At 29.1% G+C, this 18,473-nt stretch overlaps 1 protein-coding gene across 4 annotated transcripts in view; it reads right to left on the bottom strand.

The window, feature by feature from the left end:
* Positions 1–18,473, bottom strand: part of P130cas (Serine_rich_CAS and FAT-like_CAS_C domain-containing protein p130CAS) — a 72,342-nt gene that overhangs the window by 8,705 nt on the left and 45,164 nt on the right. For 3 of the 4 annotated variants that reach the window (XR_012047151.1, XM_072897146.1, XM_072897147.1), the window contains exon 4: positions 573–702. Coding sequence is in view for 3 of the 4 variants with exons in the window: in XM_072897146.1 (XP_072753247.1) it covers positions 573–702 (130 nt within the window). In the remaining variant the exon portion in view is untranslated. Of the gene's footprint in view, positions 1–572; positions 703–8,689; positions 8,987–18,473 lie in introns of those variants that run through there. The other variant, XM_072897148.1, reaches the window with a different exon arrangement.

The raw sequence follows: 18,473 nt of genomic DNA, 5'->3' as shown, positions 1-18,473 counted from the left end.
ATACATACAAGTCTTCAGCAGCTCTTTGTTCGACGAACAACAGGATCTACAATATTTAGCGAAAGTGTGATAATAAGAAACTAATACTCTTCTAGTGTAAAGTACTAAAGCAAAACGATAAATAAATAGATAATTTTATCAATAAGATCCACAAAAGATTCAATACTTGAATATATATTTTGTATAAAATTTATAGATATTTTTATCCTCAAAAATAATTGCATATTCAAAAAAAAAGTTCTTTACAAGTTATACAATATGACTGATTTTTAATCATCTAAATTACAAAGAAAGATATTAAATATTTGTAGATAATAAATTTTTTAAAAATTAATAATTTATTTCAAAATAATATTTAAAATTGTCAAAAAATGTGTAAAATAATACAAATTATACGTCTGTGATTTTAATTAAAAATTTTACATTCGCTACATAAACTAGTCAAAAACTCTATCGTAGTTTTTCGCGAAATTAATCAATATCTCAAAATTAATATAATTAAATTTTAGCAGACAGTTTTATCACAATCATTCGGTTACAGATGGGGGGTTTAGTTTGTGAATAATATGTACCTGTATTGTGCGAATGCTCATTGTTTGTCGAGTTGAGAGGTGAGTCGTGTCTGGAGGGCGGCGCAGGACTTCCCCGACTGGCTGGGAGGTCGTACAGGTAAACGTCCCCGCACTTTTGCGGCGTAACAACCTGTATAATCAAAAGCTATAATTAATTACATCCAGATTAATTAACACAGTCTATGTTCTGTATCTTTAAGCCGTGTCGCAGTTGCTCATTTTTCATCGTACTTTACTAACTCTAGAAATGTAGTGGTAAACCACCGTGTGTGTGACAGTAAGCTTAATTGATCGAACTAACTCGAGTGCAAAAATTTGAATTATTATTACATCCAGATTATTTTAGACATTAAATATCAAATGTAATACAAGTTTAAAAATTTATCAGCAATAACATTTAATGTTTATAGTAATAAAGTTTGATATTACCTAATGTCTAATGGTTTTCTTGAAAATAATAGACGTATAATTATATTTTTAGGGATTTAATTTAATATATAAATTTTATTATTAGAAATTTAAAGCGAAGCACAAAGACTAGTAAAAGACACATAATGGATTAGCTATTAATTTAGATTAAGATGGATCTACAAATGTTTCATGATAAAAAATGTTTTAAATTAATTTTTAGAATCGTACATTCTTCTTTAGTAAAATATACATCTTTACAAATTAAATATTGCAATTTTATATTCATGCGTAAACTTTATCATGGTAGCGACAAAGGTTTTTCGAAGTTTTCCGATAATTGAGTTGAAAGAAAAACGAAAAAGATAGCAGAAACTGATTCGATAGACACCGCAGGAGCTAAATCCACGTGAACCGCACTCGTGACAGAACTCGTAACGAAGTTATTTGCGCGAACGCCAATCAGCTCTGTTACTCTTTCCGCTAAGGGCGACGTAACCTCGAGGACCTCGTTTGAATGCAGCCTGCTGCAACTTGGGATTAATTCTACGAGATCGCTAATTGAGTTTCCTACGAGGAGGACTCGGCAAAAAGTGGAATTTCGATTCCCTATCGGCGAAAGAGTATCTTTTTTTTTTTTTTAGGAAGCACACCGTAAACCATAATTTATTCCGCAAAGAATGTTTGATAAAAAATACACTCAGTGAACAATGTAAGAAACTGATATAATCTTTTTCTGTCCGTATTAAAAAATTCAGTATTATTTCTTGCTGAATTTTTTAAACAGTTTCTATGTTTGAATTAAAATTCTGACAAAATTACTCGAGAGAAAGATTCTCTCATATTTTTACTAATATTTTTTAAATTTAATAACAGTTCGAAACAACTCGCTAATAATTCACTAAAGTAATAAGTAAATTTTAATAATCTCATATCACAAATTAGATATGTAATTAACGACTAAACCAGTGCAAGCTTGTGTATTTGGAGCGTTGAACCCTCGGGAGTAGTGTAATTTCGTTGATAAAACGCGAACGTAGATTTCGTGGCGGTGAATAAATACGAGAGGAAAAGGGAGAGAAATATCTCCCAAGAGAATGTAATCTCGAGAACTCATCGACCGCTGCTTTGCAATAATAGAAGCCCTACAACCCTTGCGTTACGCTTAAGCGGGCTACGCTTTTGTCCGTATTTTTTTTCTATATCTCGATACACAAACGGCAGTCGAGAACTTTCTCTTCTCTTGTACAAGTATCAGAAGTTTGCAATATCGGTTAATTCTTCACCACGCAAAAAGTAGATTAATAAATATTTATATAGTTATAAAATTTTAATAGCTAATATTATTATTATTTATTTATTATTATTCTTAATCCTTGCCTTTCGGCTTAGAATGGCTTCCAGCTTACATGTTTTACGTATTTACATATAACCATTTCATATCCTGAATTCTATAAACCATATGAGTACGCTTACTAATTCTACCAAATATAATCCAAAAATATATCCCATTAAATAAAATAAACTAAACTGAAATGAACAAAATAATTCCATAAAATATAGAAAATTTAATAAATATAATACATATATATAAACATAAACATTTAAATATAAATATAAATATCTATATATACAAACATATACATATATAAACAATATAATCTATAATTCCTTGAAACCAAACCTGTCAATCTATTTTTATCCAGAATTTGAAGTTAAAATCAAAATCCAAATAAAAATAAAAAATTACAATTAAACTTAAATTAAACAAACTTAAAACTTAAAATCACAATTAAAATTAAAATTCGAATTCTCAATTCAAAATCATAATTGAAAATTCTAAATTCCAGAATCTAAAATCCAAATTTGAAATACCGAAAATTCACAACATCAAAGTTCAACATTCCCACTGTAGACTTTCAAAATTCAAACCTCAAAATTTTAAACTCAAAAATTACTAGCTAACATAAACATATATTTAAGAATTTAAGTTAAATGAAAAATTTTCTAAACTTTTATATTTATAAATATATTATTTATAAATATTTTACTCTGCACACTTCGAGAATGCGCTAAATATATAGTTCTTTAAAAAATAGTTTTATAAAAAAAATGATACACACCACCGCGAGAAGAAGCTATGATATGTTTTTATGAAAAGACATTTTGAAAGAAAATCCGTCTTTACACAAGATTAGAAAATATACATCCAGCATATATAAAGAGAAACTGTATGTAACATTAGAGAGATAGAAAATACGGCGGACATGCCCTGTGATGCATAAAAGCAATCTCGTTTACGATCTTGTCGTAAAGCTCGCGCGACCAAAAGTAATCTGCAATTTTCCGTCGATGGCCGGTTTAGCGATTTCCGAAGTGGAACAATCGGGACTTTTACTTACTTATGGCTGAAAGTTTTCGACCGGTAAAACTTATATCGCGTATTCTCGAAAGGAGGACAAGGAGAGTTGCGCATGCAGAAGCCTTGATGTATTCTGTGCAGAGAATCGCCAGAAAGATTGGCGTGAATTTGGGTCAGTTCTTATCGTTGTAGACAGGTGACCCCACCCACCGAATAATATAGTAACATCGCATCTTCCAGCCAACCACCACGATAAATCATTTCGACCCCATTTAATTTGCCGATCGGGCACGCTTGCAAGAAACCCGAAGTGATTTGCTTCCATACCTACGAAATATTTGATTGTCAAAGTATATCAAGTAAAGCGAATATAATGTATATCAAACAATATAAAAGTATCTCTTTTTTGTAGTATTGTATTTTTTCCAAATATATTATGTTCCTCTTGGGCATCAATATTCACTATTTATTTAATAAATAAATTTAGAGAGTTAAGAAAGAAAACTTTACTTATATCTGCATTAAAATATATAACTTTTTCGGAATTAATTGCATTTAAATGTATTAATTTGAATGATAAAAAAAATCTCCATTTTCAACCATTTTTATTTATAGAAAATTTTCGGTGTTATTTGTAAAGTTAATTTTTTAATTAAAAATAGACGTTTTTAACAAAAAGTGATAAGGATTATCTTTTCATGAAACAAGTAAAATCCAACATGAACTTAATGCCTCAATTTCTCTCTCTCTCTCTCTCTCTTTCTCTTGAGGCAATTTTTTTTAGTTTAATGGCTCGAAATGATACGATAGCCACACACGTAAATATCGTTTAAAGGAATAGCTCAATAATTTCAATTCTTAGTACTAAGAGAGCTTTTAACTATATAAAGTTTTGAATAATCTATATAGTTAAAGTTTGACTTAAAAGCTTTTTCGTCAGGTTGCGCGATAGATAGAATGATAAGATTAAAGAGATAAAGTTCTGTGAGGTTTAATATTCAAAATTTCAAAATTCAGACATAGAGATAATCCGATGGAAATATTTCCTTCAAAAGAACAGTTCTCTAAACTAATTGCCTGCTTTGTGAGCACGGCTTCCTTCTTGCAAGTGCGCACCCGTCGCAAGAAGGCGGCCGTTACTTGGAACCGGGAAATGTGCTAATTATGCCATAAGTCAGTCTTGATTATAGCTCACCCCCTATGCGACAAAGTTGAGATTATTGCCCGCAATTTGCGCTTTCGAGCAAAGATGAAACTATAGAAAGCAGTTACTTTAAATTGTTAAGTAAAAAACAAATTTATAAAAATAACGTTAAAAAAATCTTATCGCGTGAGTAACTATATTCTATTTTAGATTTGGATTTCTAATTTCTAAGAAAATGATTATTTTATATCTTTAGAATTATTTCTGCAACTATTTTCTACAACTATTTTTAAATAAAAATATGTATTTCTGAAAAAATAAGAGCTATTAAGAGATTCAGGACATAAGTAATTTATCTATAGGATGAAATAATTTAGAAAATCTGGTAGTAATTTATGAAAATGTTCTTTTAAATAAAAGCATATATTTCTGAAAAAATAAGATCTATTATTATGTGATTTTGGATTGTAAAGACTGAATCATGATTGATTACAGGTAAAATATTAATAGTAACGCTTTGCTTCTGATACCTATATCTTATAAAATATTCTTCTCTGCAATATAAATCTTTAACAAATCTCACAGTTAAATACTTTTAAACTCTAATTAAATTAATCTTAATATAAAAAATATTAGAAATAAATAAAAATTATGAAAAGACCAATATTTTTTTAACGTAAAAAGTCATGAGATTCAGAATATGAGTAATTTATCTATAGGATGAAATAATTTAAAAAATCTGATAGTAATTCATGAAAAATGTTCTTTTAAATAAAAGTATGTATTTCTAAAAAAATAAGACCTACTATGTGATTTTGGATTTTAAAAACGGAATCATCATTGATTACAAATAAAATGTTAATAGTAACGTTTTTGTTTCTATTAATATATCTTATATAATATTTTTCTCTTTGTAATATATACCTTTGTAATATATATAATAATTAACTTATTTTTTTAATTAATAAGGATTAGAAATAATTTTCTTAAAATTTAATATACTAAATTAAATTATATTTTAAATTCACATATGTATATTGTAACTATTAAAAAGTAAAACTAATTCTGATAAATGATAAATAAAGATAATTTAATTTAATATTAACTTATAAACACACTATTATTTATTATTAAATTTTTCTAAGAAAATAAACTAAAATTTACTTTTTTTTCTTACTAAAACAAATTCTGATAGTTGTAGAAATAAAACTTTATTCGTTGTTAACTTTAATTCTAAATAAAAATTTATTTATTAATTATAAACTAATCTTCTATTTCTTATTTCTCCTTTATTATTAAAAAAAATTGTCCAGTTTTATCATACAACTATTAAAATAAGACATTGTCAAACGCAATTAGTATTTAAATGAATATACGTGACCAGACAGATATTAAACAGATATTAAATTAAAAACAAATATTTTTATGTGACCTAATATATTTACATGTGTACAGATATATGTATATAGACACACATAACAACCATAGCAAAATTTTAATAAAAAGGTACTCATAAACCGATAACTTATGATATCACAGAAAACAAAAATCTAATACAGAATAAGAAAAAAAGTAAATATCTCGAATTTAGGTGATCTAATTCCATCCTCCTATCTTTCTCTCGTTGCATCTCCAGCAAAAAATTTAGTTCTCTTCAAAAATTCTGTCTTCAAAATTTCTAACTATATTGCTGGAAATTCCAAAACTCTCAGGCAATGCGCTCTTCATTACATAAAAACTATGATGAAAAATGTAATTTCTAATCGCAGTTTCGAATAGATACAAACATACTAATATTTTGAGAAATCATTGTTTTTACTGAAAAGTTTACCAACACATTTGGTGTGAACTACGAAGACTGTAATATTTTCCTAGTGATTTGAAATTGTATGCATGGCTGAATAAGTGTGAAATAATACTTAAATAATAGAATATAAATTTTACATACAAAAACACAATTTTTTGTCAATTCTTAAAATCTTTTTTTCTTGATTTTTCCGACAAAATTGAGTATTTCGTTGGATACTCACTTGAAGCCTTTTGTTTGAGAAATCTTCCTCTTATATCATTATTTCTATTATATCATTAATTAATATTATATCATGTATTCCTATTATATTGTTAATAATCTCTTATAAATTGGCATGAAATATTTTTGAGTGTTTCTTCTTTCTATTTTCTTTTGTGTTTCCATCTTCTAATGTTTAATAAGCTTAATTAATGTTTAATAAACCTAACGACGTTTCGACCTTTGGTTTAGGTCCTTTTCAAATCTAAAAATATATTACATATCTAGGTAACATTTTTACGTAAGAATTGACATAAAGTGGTATTAAAAAATTAAATGTGATGAAATATGTGGAAGATTTTTTATGTTAGCATTTATAAGTAATACATCAGCAATAGAGCTGGTAAAACGTACCTTTCAAGACATTATAAGTTAAAAAGTTATCCAGAAACATCACACATACACGTCAGCACGTCGACTAAAGTTATTTATAAAGCAGTGATAAACAAACACAGGCATCGGGTCAGATTCGTTAAAAATACTTAAAAATATTGTTTTAAATCGAATTCAAATTTTCGGTGTCGTTTTTAAGTTAACTGTAGTGTCATAAATCTTAATAAAAACATTTTTGCAATTTCTCTCTTCTTGATGTGCTTTTCACAATGCAATATAGTAGGTATTGTCCAATTAAAATTATGCACGAATTAATTAACTCCTGTGCACTGAGAGAAAACAGTCGGAATATCTTATTCTATTTGATGACATTGTTTTAAAAATCTTCTCCATAATTTTTCTATGTCTCCAGACGAAATGAGTGCCCATGAAAAATTCGATCGATTTCCTGAATAATTTCTGGATGAAGTGGTTAAAAAAATGAGACTGCATCTGTTGGAAGAAACACTATTATGAAATCGTCATCTTTCGTATTAATTTTCTATTTCGAGAAGATACATTGCATACAGTTGTCAATAAGTAAAAGAATTTTGTCCGTTATATTTTTTTCTAATTGATGCTCTCTCACCCATGTGTTAAATAGGTATTTTCTTATAATTTATGAGTCACAAGTAACTTGCTCTGACACTCATCTGATACTTCTTGATTTTCACAATTATTTTCTTATTCGTACGGAAAGGGTGGTAGTTTGTGACTGCCAGTAACATTTGTGCAAAATATAACAATTAAAGGGTTCTCTTTTAATTTTGTAACATCAATTTATTTCTCTGGAATTTTTCTTTTGTCTGCGTGTGCTGAGTTGAAGAAGAGATTTTTCATATAAGGTCTGCTTTGACCATATTATATTGACAATATTATCCCAACTAATATTTTCCTTCTCTAATCGCTGACTGAATTCTTGAATAAACTTTTTGGCATCTGATTGATTGGCCTCGTCATTTCTTTACATGGTTCTACGTCTGCGAAATCTCATCCGTGTTTTTAAACATTTGTTCCAATATAACGGCTCTTAACTCTCCATATCCAGCTTATTTCTTCTTTCTTTTTTATTAATCGTCTACTAAACTTATCCGAAAGTTTCTGTGTTTTATCTACAAGCATTTCTTGTGAAATTGTATCTCCTGATTTTTTCCGATCTATTAACCAATCAAGTAGTTGTTTATCCAAATCAGATAGATTGATCTCATCACCTCTTTGATCAGAATTTTGCAAAATATTAGGTTTTATTAGAATATCATGACATTGTTTAAATCTATACAACCAGCATGCTTTTGCATGATCTGAAGATGGTCCACCAAACGCGTTCATAAGTTCGTTGGTTTTATCTTTAAGCATCTTGGGTAAAATTTCATCTTGTTCCATTATCCGTTCTAGTAACCAATTAAGCAATTCTTGATCCACTTTTTCATACTGGAGGTTAGTAGTGCATACTTGAATATTGTGACGTTTTTTAAATAGGGTCAGCCATTTCGATAGACTCTCTGATGATTCCTCAACATTATTCACGATTTCTTTTGCTTTCTCATAAAGTAGCTTATGGTTAATTGTGTTTCTTGATTTTTTCTGTTCTAGATACCATTTCTTCAATTGATAGTTCAAATTTTTATTCCTGACACGCGACATTGCTCTTCTTTGTAGATTTATGTCTTGAGTCCTCGATTCATATATTTTATTATATTTTATGCTCTTAACAGTACCTATAGCTATATTATAATCAGCAGCAATTCTAATTAAATCGATACCTGCATTCGCTTTTTGGTGAATTTCAATGCGCTGTTCATACAAGAGCGGAGTTGATGTCTTTCTCGTTGACATAATGAGATTTTTATATTTAAAATTATTTATATAGAAAACTGTGTCACTATTATTGATTTCAGAGACTCCGAAAACTTTTCACTACACAATATGAGGTTTTGAAGCACTAAAGATATACTGGTAACTAAAAATTATGGTTGCTCCTAAAAAGAGCTTTCCAAATGTAATAAAAATATTGTTTGAAAGTCATCTGTCGACGGACTAATAGAGATGTTTTCACATTTTTGATATTTACTGTTTACATACAATGATATGTACTAAACATTTTATAGCCTACAATTTATTAAGACAATAGGAATGATAAATAAAGTTATCGTTATAACATAGTTGAGCGCACACAATGCACAAGCTGAATAAATTTTAATCAAATAAAAAATTGACATTAATTTAGTCAAATAAATTCTAATATGTGAATAAAAAAATGTATTATTTACTAATTGTAAGAGATAAACTTAATTTCAAATAAAAGTTTTGTTGTGTTGTTTACGTATAAAACTAATTTCTTTTCCTTATTATTTTATCTTATTACTTGAAATAAAATTAGCCAAACTCTGCTCGCGAAAAGACAAAATGTATAAATATCGTACAAATGTCAAAATTATTAATATTTATTTGAAATATTTAAATATAAATGGTATAAAATATTTCACACCATTAAAAATCACATGGATTATTTACCGATCACAATGAAACAATAAAATTCTTCGCTACACTTGGTCATGCGCGTATACATATACCTAATTGTATCTTACTTACGTAAGATATAACGTAGTAATACTACAAAAAATAGAAAGAAACAAAAATTAGATAATTGATACAGAACTCAATCACATATTATTGCCATACTGTAGTTCGAAATTGTTTGCACTCGAAAATAACGTAAAATTTATAAAGTCATTTCATCTCTGAAGAAAAAATAAGTCTGTTAGAATAAAAGTTAAAATATATACTTATGTCTTGAAAACTTATAAATTCCATAATTTTTATTATTTTATGTTATGAAATAATTATAAAACTTTAAGATATTCAATAATGAAGAAAATCAATAATTCAAAAAATTATATTTGCATTATTATTAACAAAAATAAAATTTCAAAAAATAATTTTGTATCTCATTACGATAATTTTTAAATTCCAAATATTTATTGCGGCAAAGTATTATCATCCCCAATCTTAAATAGATGCCATAAAAGAAAAAAGAAAGAAGAAGACGCGGCAAACACGAGAAATTGGAAACCGTTACATTGATGCCCATCGAATTCTACTATAAAAGATAGAAATATATTAGAATCTTGAATCGGCATATGCTTTTACTTGCAACCCGCTAAACTATTAAATTATATCTCATTTTACGTTTACGACATCTACCGATTTGTTTCTGAATAATTATTATTAAAAATATTAATGTTACGCCACGAAAATAAAATAATAGAAAAAATAGACATTGCTCTATAATATAGAATAATAAAATATATATAGAGTCTATATATTTATTTTGAAAAAAGTAAATTTTTTGGTTTTTTATTTTGTTCGTTTACTTATCGACGATTATAAATATTCGAAATGTTAAGAATACATTTTTATGTTAAGAAAAGTATATTTATGTTCATATTGAGAAAAAAATAAAGAATATATTTTTGTTTATATTGAGAAAAGAAGTAAAGAATAAATTTTTGTTTTTATCTTGACACACGATATAGTAATTCAAACCTTATTAAATTGATTAAAATTTAAATCTATCGAAAGCGCGTTAAACTTATTGACTCCTTGAACTTTTAGCATATTCACTTTGGATTTTAATTAATTGTAGAATATATAAAATAATGTGTAGCCATAATATGTAGAACGTAAAATGGGACGACCGAGTATCGTAAGAGAAGTAGAACGGCGGTGAACACGGTTTAATTCGTGAATTAAAGCTGCACGCGAATACACGCCATCGCGTGTTCTTTGTGTTATTATGAATCGAATAGTACTATCGTAGTGGCGCGTAGTAGAGGGGATTGCAAAAGCGGGGAAGGGTGCTGCAAAGTTGAGAGCGCTCGTGCAACGTGAGGGTGCACTGGAACCAAACAGAGGGGATGGCGGTGGAGTATAGTGTCAGGGAGTGGGGAAACAGGGGGTAACACCCTCGGTCGATACCGGGCGTCGCGGCGCTAACTGTGAAAGGCGTATTACTACTACGAGGGTGTATGAGAGAAAACCGGAGAAAAAGAGCGACAGAATAAAACAGTGGCGGACTTAAAATTTTAGAAACCCTAAGTAAGACGTTTCAAGTCTTATGTTTCATAGTTTAAATAATTTTTATATAATGAGGAAAATACAATATAAATGTTTTAAAAGCTAAATAAAATATGTGGCTTTTTTAATCATTTAAAATAAGCGATAAGCCTACAAAATTTTGGCATATCTCGGTAAAGAGGGAGGCCTTAAATCTTATTTGCTTATCGATAAGTCTGTTTAGGATAAATGATAATTTTATCAAATTGAAAGCTAGCAATTTTTCAAGATTTTAAAAAGTACAAATAATTTTATAATCAGTATTCTCACAAATAAAAATTAGAAAAATTAATAACTCTAAATTAATATAAATGATAAAAAATAAGTTTCCATGATAAATATATGTATAAATTTAAGATATACAGTCATAATTACACATGTTTACAGATTGCAATATATATATATATAATTTAAAAAATAAATAAATATTGCTAAAAAAAAAATGGCTAAAGTTAGTTCATTAATTTCCATATACATCCGCTCCTGACAGGGGTAAGAGGAAATGGCAGAAAGGGAGAAATAGAAGGAAAGAGAAGGAGAAGGAGAAGGTTAGGGGAGATAGAAAGACGGTTTCCATGGAAACACGGAAGGAGGCTTTCCACCTCTACGGAAGCAGGACTTTCGGTTTGTCTCAGGCCGCGATAAGGATTTTTAGACATGACCGAGAGATGACTTACGCATTCGATATTCGATTTCATTAAAAGTGTCATCCTGGAAAAGAAGTTTGACATATATTTCGGTCGGATCTTATGCAAACTTAAAATAATATATAAATAATGTAAATAAATATCAATATATTCACAAATTTTTATTGAAATGCTTTAATAATTTAATAAGGTTTAAATTACTACCAGATTTTCTAAATTATTTCATCCTATAGATATAAATCACATATGTCCTGAATCTCATAATTTTTTACGTTAAAAAATTATTGGTCTTTTCATAATTTTTATTTATTTATTTACTAACACAGTGTGCAAGAAATGATACAAATCCAATAAAAATCATTTTATTTTTATTTCTACAAGAAAATGTATCTGAATTATGTAAGATTTTTTTTCAGGATTTTTCGCATAAGATACGATAGCATTATATTCAAGTTCTTTTTTAAGCTGCCTGTTTCATGCAAAGATCTAATTGTAAGTATAAAAATGCGCGCATGCTAACTTACATTTTATCTAAATCCTTTTCTGAAGCGTTATTCGATAAATGCTACAATAAATTTCGGCAATAACTGCATTCACATTAACGAATAAGTTCGCGTGTAGAAACCAGCCGCATAGCTTCTGAATATAAGCGTCGGTGCAGTCGTAATCACATTAAACCGCCGTTTATGAAGTTGTGTGAAACTTGCATAAAACTTTGAATGCACTTTCATCCGGAAGCGTATAAAAAATATAATATGTAGAGAAGAAGATCGTTTACGCGTGTAAAAGGAAAGCTTGTGCAAAACATATAGTAATGCACATTTCGTAAACTTGATTTAATTTGAATCGCAGTTTGATTGAATTTTTATCGTTTTTTACTCTTTTATAATTTCATTATAAAGATTATTATATATAATGTTATTATATTATATAAACTGAGTTTAATATACGTTAAATAATTATTGATTAAATTTTTATATCTCGATTTAAGAAAAAGAATGGGTCAAATGTAAGAATTATGTAACATGTAACTAGTTTGTGATTCAAATTGTCTATAATATATTCCATAAGCATAGATTGAATCATGCTGTAAGGAACAAATGTTTCATTAACTATGCTTCATCACGATAATACAAAACATGCAAACTTCTAATAAGTCAAAAAATTAGATTATTTCCTTCTAAAATTTATTGTATCATAATTAATATATCGTCGTTTAATATTACAAGTATCGATCCGTTTTTCTGACCATTTCTATTTTTTAGATTAGTAACCTATTTCTTATGTGAAAGATAAGATTCTGATCTTAATTTATTTCCTTTATTAAATGATTGATAAAAGGTTATAAAATATCAGAATTTTATCTTTTACACAAAAAATAGGGTATTAATTTAAAAAATAGAAACGATCAGAAATGACCGCTCGGTACTTTTAGCGTTAATCATACACACAGATTCCGCGCGTCAAAATATGTATGTACATACTGATAAAATATTAATGATTCGATTAATCGCAAAGTGCGATAAACATCTGCTGGTGAGAAAAAAAGAGAGAAATTTACATATATAAATCGCGCACGGGAATAAAATAGGATCTCTTACGATCGGGATGACGTGTGTGCGCGCGCGCCGGTTTATTACGCAAGATAACATCACTTATTGTCTCTTTAATAAATGGCCTCCAAACGGTCTCTCGACGACGAGGAAGAAGCGACTAGGCTGTCACGACTGCCGCTTCGATCGCCTCGAGTCACTCGAAAGCATTCTAAAGCAAGTGATTTAGGTTTGTTACTCCCGCAATAGGCGTACCGCGAAATGAAATTGGATTTCTCGTTTCATCTCGAGTTATGAATTCGCAGATAATCCCGCGCCACGATATTCACACATAGAGGTCAGTTAGTTTGGAATCTAGATTACTTCTCAAGATGGATCGTGACATGTATAGATTGGACACAAAGTAGAAAACTGTGATAATATGTAGGCAAATCTCGAACCTGAAAATTAATACTAATAAGTAATAATGACGATAAGACTTTATGACATAATTAGAAGAATTTATTTTTATTATTAATAAGATAATAGTAGATAATTCACTTGCTATAGAATTTACAAAGAACTTATAATTACCAAAAACATATATAATAATATAGTTTGAAGATAATATTTACTGATGCATGTGTAGTAACATAATTGATAATTTATTAGTTAAGTATAAAATTTTTTTAAAAATATGTAAGGTTGATAAGATTTCTATGTAAAATACAATTAAAATATATTTATAATATCTTAATAATGAAATTATACATAATTAATCCAATAACTATTAAAAATTAATTTAATAATTAGTATATATAATTATAGAAATCGAACAAACAAGATGTCAATAACTTTGTAAAGTTTCAATTTTTTTATTTAAAAAAATATACATTTTATAAAATAAAAAATACTCTCTTTTCCTAAGAATTGTTACTACCTATTATGTGCAATAATTGCCGAGAGAGTATCACAATAAAGTCGCCGACAGCTCGCTGGTGAAGACCCTCTAATGACTCGTGTAAATAGGCTTTTCTTGGTAAACGGAAGGTGGAATCACGCGAGAAGCGACATGCAACGACGATCTCTCAAACGGTCTCCGGTCACGTGTCGGCGGAAGCAAACGCGCCCCTAGGTGAGAGGGAAATTAAGAGCGAGCAAGGAAATTGTGCGGCGAACGGAAATCTGACCGTAGGCAGAAGAAGAGGAAATTGTTTGTAAACTGTCGAAAGGGGAAGCCCTTTCCTTCGAAAAGTTGGAAACGAATGGCGAAAACCAACATACATAGAGTCGATGCGTGACTTTGATGCGTTTTACCGGAAGCTATTACCAAATAAGTTAGGAAGCAAATTGCTTTCCTAACTTATCTTTGAACTTAATGATCGTAGTGCTTCTTTCGAAGAATCAAGAAACCGAAACATTCGCTTTATCTTTCGTTTTGCAATAATTTAATGTCAATGTGCTTGAATTAATCGATCAAGCTAAATAGAGATAAATTGTATACATGTTATATAATATCTACGTATTATTAATTATTATAAAAGAGGACTTATAAATATAGTGAATCTCTGAATTAGAGTTTTTGTCTTTTTTAACTCTTATCTTAAATAAATAATTCTCTTTTCTAATTTTTTATAATAATTCTTTTATATATTTATAATTTATAAATATAACTAAATCAAAATTCACCGCTTCTTTTTTGCTTTTTTAATTGTAAGCAAGTAGATTTACCTAATAATCTTTCTGAAGAGATTTAAATAAAAAAGTTCATGAGAATGAACAAATTAGGCGTGTCATGATGTGATAAAAAGTTGAGGCGTGACTTTGACGTGTTTCCCGTCAGAGACCATTAAGAAAGAAAGCAAGAAGTATCGTTTTTCCTAAGTATTTAAATTTAACGAGTACACGCGTTTGTGGTATTCCTTTTCAAGAACTTTTTTTCTGAAAATGTTTTACAATTTTTCTCGATAAATTGTAAAGAATAGTTTTCTTAAAACAGACCCTGTCGACTATCCCCTGATCATTTTTAGAAATGTGGGATAAAAAAAATTATAGAAATCAAGTTGGACAAATTTGGTGTCTCATAAATTGAAATGAAGAGGCAGTATTTTGATATGATTTTTTGGAAAAATGAAATAGGATGTGCAAAAAGTATCACTTTTCCAAAGATGGATTTTTGAAAATCTGGGTGTGTATTCGCGATATTTCTTTTTAATTTTTTTAAGATTTTTTTTAGGCTACTGGATTAGTATCTGTGACTGAAAATTTGTCAGCATCGAGAATGAGTGAATAATCCCACGCGTTTGACAGTTCATTGATACCGACAGTTAAAGAGAACTCAGCCCACATTTAGATAATTTCCGTCTCAACCCGAATCTATCTTCCTCAGTTTCTCTGTCACGTAAAACCTGTCTACCGTTCCACTATCTGCCATTCCTCCTTGTCTTTCCATGCCATTTTCAGTCGGTACAGTTTGCATACTTATCGTCAATAGTAGTCTCAACAAGCACTAGCGCCCAGAGCACAGAAATCATTCTATTCTCTTTTAGACACTTTAGATTATTTAAAAAAATTTTTTTCAATTTTAAATACGTAGATGATAAATATACAAAATATACAAATTTGCAAGAATTTGTTTTAAAAAAATTAAGTATCTGTGTTTTTAAGTCTTTAAATTCTGACATAAAAACCAACTTTGTTTTAAAAAATTATTATATATTTTATTTTATTCGTTTTATCAGTCTGAAACGTCGTATCATATTTTAATAGTAAGTTGTATATGCTCTTAAATAATCTAGTGAAACTATAAGAAAAATCATTCTTGCAATAATATTGCATATGTTTTTACTGTGAATTTTAAGCAAATTACCAGCGAATATAAAATTATTTATGCAGATATGTGATAAATTAAATTGGCTGATAATTTTATTTAAAATTGGTATTTAAAGGTATGTAAAATACGTTATATTCTCAAGATATTCTTAATAGCTTGATTAAAATTAACTATATCAAAATTATCGTAAAATAGATAGTAAAATGTCCAAATCACTTGCAGTACGCCGTCTATGCGGAAATGTGCACTTGTTGTGCTTTGAGTCTGCAGACTTGCACTGCATACGTTACTGACTGGCTGTTACAAATCGAGACAGAGAAGGCGAACGTGCCACGATCTGGTTATTCTAGTTAACATCACCCGGTGCACACGAAGCTCCTTTCGCTCCTGTCGTGCACGCTCATGTTTCTCTTCTTGTGTCTCCGCGAATTTAAGTACTTGGAACGTATCGACGAATATATAGTCGCTCAGCCGCTACATATCTCGTTTCCAAATGATTAATAACATACGTTATTTTTAATATAAATTCAACATATAATAATGCAAGAGACATCCAACTATCAATTTTACAAAAAGAAATAATATTTATTTCTCTATTAAATTATAATCACTAAATAAATGCCATTACGTTAGTTTTATTTCTCTTAAAGCCGAATTCTTGATGTAGCCTATTTTTTTTAATTTGCCAAAATTAGCTTCTCAATATGTAAAAAAACTTTCTCTTATTACATTTTTTTCATTTCTTATTATTGTTTTCTTTTATTACTGGATTTGAGTAAAATTGTTTTTTGTTACTAATTTGTATCATTAATTCGTGTAACAATTGAAACTGAGACGCAAGTGAGAGGAAAAGCATCCGGCCTCTCCCAGATCTAACACGTAAAAACGTGCATCACAAGCTATTCTGGGAAGATGAGAAGTAGTCGGCAAAGGAAGGAAGGAAGAGAGGGTACGCAACCGAGGAAGAGACTTGTGGATATACACGATGAAACGCGCCCGCTCTTCTTTGAGTTTAACCGCCCTAGACATTCCATCGAGATGACTCCAGGGACCTCACTTTGTGTATGCGCGCGCGCGCACGCAGTGTCTTGCGCGTATATGTATTCACATGGCAAAAAAGACGACCAACAGGAGAGAATAGCGGCATCACAGAGTGGACATTGTCTGGAACCAACGGACATATAAGGATATCCGCGAACCTTCGTGCCAGAAAAGGTGGCTCCTTGTGGAGCACCTAGCAGGACCGGATTCTCGTAAATCGCTCCGATCGTCGACGAGGCGGTATGCTACCAATACAACGAGGATAGAAAGCACGGAGGTGATCGAAACAGTTCCGTAAAAAATGGTGATACCGGTAAATGATACCCGTGAGGTACTACTCGAGCACCGTCGCATATATTTTTCAGCGGAGCGATGGAAAAATTTATATTTATGGAATCAATTTTCGATTGCTTGTATTTATGTTTAAATTTTCACTTAATTTTCTTTTGACTAATTTATTCAAATTTGTGAAATTTCTATCATTCCGACAAATTTCAATATTTTGAGAGATTTTAAAATATATTTTCTTTATCGCGATGTATATTATCGATGTGCATATATTTTTGAGCGGAGCGATGGAAAAATTTATATTCATGGAATCAAGTTTCGATTGCTTGTATTTATGTTTAAATTTTCACTTAATTTCCTTTTGACTAATTTATTCAAATTTGTGAAATTTCTATCATTCCGACAAATTTCAATATTTTGAGAGATTTTAAAATATATTTTCTTTATCGCGATGTATATTATCGATGTGCATATATTTTTGAGCGGAGCGATGGAAAAATTTATATTCATGGAATCAAGTTTCGATTGCTTGTATTTATGTTTAAATTTTCACTTAATTTTCTTTTGACTAATTTATTCAAATTTGTAAAATTTCTATCATTCCGACAAATTTCAATATTTTGAGAGATTTTAAAATATATTTTCTTTATCGCGATGTATATTATCGATGTGCATATATTTTTGAGCGGAGCGATGGAAAAATTTATATTCATGGAATCAAGTTTCGATTGCTTGTATTTATGTTTAAATTTTCACTTAATTTCCTTTTGACTAATTTATTCAAATTTGTGAAATTTCTATTATTCCGTCAAATTTCAATATTTTGAGAGATTTTAAAATATATTTTCTTTATCGATGTATTTGTCTAAAAAAATACAGGAGATTTGGCATACACTTATATGATCGATATTTTTACGTGGAATTTTATATTTTGCAAACTTGTGCATTAATTTTAGATGTTATTGTAAAATTGTCTAACTTTTGCATCTACATAGAATAATACACGATACCTTATACCTCTAAAAAAAAGAAAAAAAAAACAATATATAAAAGAGAAAATAAAAAAAAGAAACGAAAAAAAATTGCTGGA

Source organism: Anoplolepis gracilipes, chromosome 8, assembly GCF_047496725.1.
Source record: "Anoplolepis gracilipes chromosome 8, ASM4749672v1, whole genome shotgun sequence".
In the NCBI taxonomy this organism is placed as follows: Eukaryota; Metazoa; Arthropoda; class Insecta; order Hymenoptera; family Formicidae; genus Anoplolepis; species Anoplolepis gracilipes.
Note: the sequence above shows the minus strand (reverse complement) of the source record. Positions and strands in the feature narration are given on the sequence as shown.